A 4,821-nucleotide genomic window follows, 5' to 3' on the forward strand; every position below is an offset into this window, starting at 1 on the left:
ACCCCGTCATGTCATGGAGAGGACACAGTGACACATTTATCACAGATGGTTGAATGTGAGTCTAAAAGACCTTTTCTATTGTGAGATCTAAATGAGAGAGTTCTGGAAAGCTAATAAGAACAGGACACTAGGGTCAGAACCCAACAAAGTAGTAGGTTCTCCAGCCAGGTAGCCAATGGAACTTTCTCATCACATTCCGTATGTGCCCCATTAAAGAACTAGGTCTTTCTCTATTCAAGGGGAAAAACATTGGACCACCTGTCATACCTAACACTTAATGGATTTCTCTTCCTCCTTTACACTTGCTACTATCCTTTGTAATCTTTCTATGCAGCTGGTATCACCTCATCTGTCACCACTACAAATACCTCTCTAATATTTCAACCCTTCCTCACTATTCCTCTAAGCTGTTTTATTCCCTCTATAATAATAATCTGTCTGACTTCATCTTAATTATTTCTACTGCTCTTTTTTATCTTCATCTAATAAAATATAAACACTGAGTAAGAAACTTGTTTGTAATTTTCCTGCTTTGTCTTAGTGTATAGGACGTGGCCCTTTCAAACATACTCAAAAATATTTCTCAATTAAGTGACATCAATTTCCTCAATGATCCTATATGCAAACAAATATATTTGCCCTACCTTGTAATGCAGGTGATATGATAGAATATTTTTCTTCTAATTTGCCTTTTCTTTAGAGCTTTAATTCTCATGCTTACTACCTGTGTCAGCTTGTAATTTCTCAAAAATCCTGGAAACTAACTCTTCCATTCCATTACTCCTTAAATCACTCAGGCCACAGCTTCTCTCCCTGGGACTTTTCTACATCATTCCTAAGTACCATATTTTGTCCTGTATAATGAACAGATTTTTGCCTAAATTTATGAGGGAAAAATAAGGATGAGCATTATACATGGGTTGTACTAAGTCCATATCTATATAAATGTTTTTAATATTTTTATTTATGCTTATGAGTTAAAAGCATAACTCGAGAAATCAATAACTAAAGCCATGTGCAAAATAATACACTGGAACACGATAATCTGTTTAGTTGATTTTCGACAAACTTAAAACAATAGAGAGTTCTTGGCCTTCAATGATGTACAAATATCATAAATTTATTACAGATATATAAAAGTTCTTGTACTTTGTATCTGTTCTTGTGTTATGTAATTATTTGTTATGTAAAAATTCTTGTACAATAATATGTTATGAAACAAATGCTTAAATTCCTTTTTAATACAAAAAACAGCTACCTAAATGTAAACAAAAATTTGAATTAAAAAATAAAAATGAAAATTATTTCTCTGAAAGTTAGTACCAAAACCTGGGTGTGCATTATAAATGGGAGCACATTATGCATGGCAAAATACAATAAGTACCATTTTTTTGCTCTTCCAGACACACTGCAATTTCCAAGCTACCCTCTGAAATAGTACGATTTATGGTTGTGTATGTAAGTGCCTGAACATGTGTATAATGACATGTAAGTGGAGGAGATATTATATTTGATGCTGCTATAAGAATAAATGCCTGCGGTATACCAAAAAAGAACCCAACGTTCAAGTAAATATTGTTAGCCCAGTTTTCGAGAGAGGCCATAACACTTCAGAGAGAAGAATTCACAGGCAAATACACAGAATATTGTTAGAAACAAAAAATCATTTTATTGGAAATGGAGATTTGCTCAGCTGAATGATGTTAGTATCATCAAAACAGTCATATCAGGGAATCGGAGATTAAGGGAGAAAAGGCTAACTTTTGGAAAATAGTCAGATGCTAACACAGAGCTTCAGGTCACAAAGCTGCTTTTCTAAGAAATGGTGGTTGGAGGTCAAGACCTCTGTCAAGCATGGCATTTCCTGGATATAGAAATCTTGAGGTGTGGATTCTTGAATCATCATTCCCTTCAGAGTCGTCATTTCAGATGCAAACAAGGCTTGGAGAGTGATGTTCTAGCAGCATGTAGAGTAACATCTTCTATAGCACAGGGGCCGGTAGCCATAAAAACCACAGCCAGAGCCATATCCACAGCCATATCCAGATCCATAACCACAGCCATATCCGGATCCATAGCCACAGCCATATCCGGATCCATAGCCACAGCCATATCCGGATCCATAGCCACAGCCATATCCGGATCCATAGCCACAGCCATATCCGGATCCATAGCCACAGCCATATCCGGATCCATAACCACAGCCATATCCGGATCCATAGCCACGGCCATAATAGGGGCCAAATCCACAGCCATAGCCGTATCCACAGCCAGAGCCACAGGAGTTACCGTAGTAGTTTCCACACATGTTGTCAGGAGAAGAGAACTCAGGTGAGTTGCAAGAGGATGTTTCTGAAGTGTCTCTGTCTTCGACTTGCCTTGGACCTTTATATACTGTCAGTAATTGGCAGGGCATTCCATTCCTCTCCTGACTTAGACAACAAATATGGAAGCAACTACATATTATGTGCCAGTCACTGTTGACAATCATTATTGCTTTGCCTAAAATGAGCTCATCATTTTGGAGACTCTGTTTTTATTTAAAGAGCATCATTTTCATTTGCTCTGCCAATGAATTGTCTCAATAGAATCATGTGCCCAAAATTAAAACTTCTACCCTGTTTCAAAACTTCTTGCTATTAAATACCTTATATAACACATTTGGGGAACTGTAGGAAAATATTTCCCCTTTTTCACTCTACTCTTTCCTATGTCTACTACTGCCCATATGAAAGGACATAACTCCCAACTCTTTTCCTGATTCATTGCAATTTCTTCTCAGGCTTCTCCCACCCAGATTCCTACTGCCAGACATATTTACTGGCATTTTATGGTAGAAATCGAAAATGATGCTAATTCTACAAGACAAAGAACAGCTCCCAAAAGAAAAAACATATGTTTCCAAATTTCAAAGTGCTGTGATCTAGAAATCTTGGTTAATAGCTATAAATCTATAAGTACCCTTCTTTATCTATAGGTTTCTAAAGCCAAACATTCGCTTTCTTCAAACTCCTTACCAAATATCAAACCATTCCGTCACCAACATGCAGTCAAAAAAAAAAAAAAAAAAAGCAACAAAAAGTGGGCTTTTTGTTGTTGTTGTTCTTGTTGTTAGTTTGTTTGTTTCAGAGGGAGGTATTTTTTGCTCATTTTACTTATCTAGGTTTTACTTACATTACCACATTCAGAAACAAGCAGAATCAAATTTTAAATTATTTTTAATCTAACAACTATAAAATCAAAGTTGAAGGGAAATATAAATGCAGAAAGATCATTCCTTCTACTGGATACTCGAATTTCAACAACAGAGGAAAGAGTGGTTTTCCGTACTTTATTGAATGCCTTCAACAAGCATTTTCACAAATATTTTACAATGCTGTCAATTTCATTTTCTGAGAATTTTCATTATTAGACATTTTCCTTCAGTTCAGAATTTTCCAACCTACTTTTCTGTGATATTGCTAATTTGTCTAATCTGATCACTCTGCTTCTTTTACCCCTAATAATAAGCATAAGAAAATATATCCCCATTACAATTTTGCTTTTCTTTTGGTTTCTTTCATCTTCTGTCTGCTTTGAAATTCAAAACCATAAATTCCACTTCACAAATTCCCTAAATAGACACATTGTTTTTCAGAAACACTCCCAAAACCTACCTTCTGGCCACAATACCTATACATTATTAAAAAATTCTTCTATCTATATCACATTATTTCTAATACCTTTCTACTTAGATTTCTGAATACTGATCCACAATGGCAGAAACCATCTCTATTATGTTCAAGCCTGCAAAACCTGACTACAGTGCCTGGTACATAATTTGTACTCAATCACTATTTTCTAATAAAAAACAAATGGGCTAAGTCAAACAGATGTTCAAACATTTGTGTCTCTTTTAATCTATAAGCTATTTGGATATATTATCACCATTTTCCCATTTTATTCAAGCTGAAAGAATAAACCTGTTTGACCTAGAGTGTCACACCATTTCAGATTCTGAAGATTTTTAAGTGTTAGTTTGTTGAGACTATTTTCTGGATACATAAATTATCTTACATGCCTAATAAGTGATATGCCCTTTCTGTATCAATTATCTTATAATACCAATACATAATATATTTCCTTGTTTCTTTTTAATGCTTTCTATGATAAGGATCATAATAAAACAAATAGTTAAATTTTCAGGGAATACTCCATTGTATAATAGTACCACAGAAGAGAAATAGACTCAGAGCTATAGAGATTAAACAGATGGTTGCTAGATGGGACAGGGGTGGGGAGAGGGTAAAGGAATCAGAAAGTACAAATTAGTAGTCACAATATTGTCACGGGAATATGAAAGACAGTTTGGGGAATATAATCAATAATGTTGTAAAGATTTTATAGGGTGTCAGATGGGCACTTGTGTTGTTAGGAAGACCATTTCATGGACTGTGTAAATGCCTGATCACTGAGCTATACTCCTGAAGCTGAATGACATTGAATGTCAACTATAATCAACTATATAAATATAAATATAAATATATTCACAGGATGTGGAGTATACCACATAGGGAATAGAATCAATGGAATTGTAACAGCTATGTATGATATTAGAGGGGTAGTAAATTGGGGGAGACGAGATATCACTTTGTAAGGGGTGTAAATTTTTAACTATTACATTGTTCTGTACATCTAAAACTAAAAAACAAAATAAAATAAAAAATTCAAGGAGCTGTAGTAAGTAGAATTCCCTTTCCATGTTTGTAAGTCTAACCTCAGAGTTACCCACAGCACATTCAGCTGTCAGATCTGACTTATAAACGTGCCAGCTGTGAAACT

The 4,821-nt window shown here is 35.1% G+C and overlaps 1 protein-coding gene across 1 annotated transcript; it reads right to left on the reverse strand.

The window, feature by feature from the left end:
* Positions 1 to 1,957: 1,957 nt before the first annotated feature.
* Positions 1,958 to 2,308, reverse strand: LOC117033064 (keratin-associated protein 21-1-like). Its single transcript, XM_033124972.1, has one exon. It carries the CDS (start codon positions 2,306 to 2,308, stop codon positions 1,958 to 1,960), a length of 351 nt encoding a protein of 116 aa, XP_032980863.1.
* Between the last annotated feature and the right edge of the window lie 2,513 nt (positions 2,309 to 4,821).

Source organism: Rhinolophus ferrumequinum, chromosome 2 (assembly GCF_004115265.2).
Source record: "Rhinolophus ferrumequinum isolate MPI-CBG mRhiFer1 chromosome 2, mRhiFer1_v1.p, whole genome shotgun sequence".
In the NCBI taxonomy this organism is placed as follows: Eukaryota; Metazoa; Chordata; class Mammalia; order Chiroptera; family Rhinolophidae; genus Rhinolophus; species Rhinolophus ferrumequinum.

What these genes read in the sequence shown, in the direction of transcription:
- LOC117033064 (XM_033124972.1), bottom strand. Translation starts at nt 2,308, where the DNA reads ATGTGTGGAAACTACTACGGTAACTCCTGTGGCTCTGGCTGTGGATAC.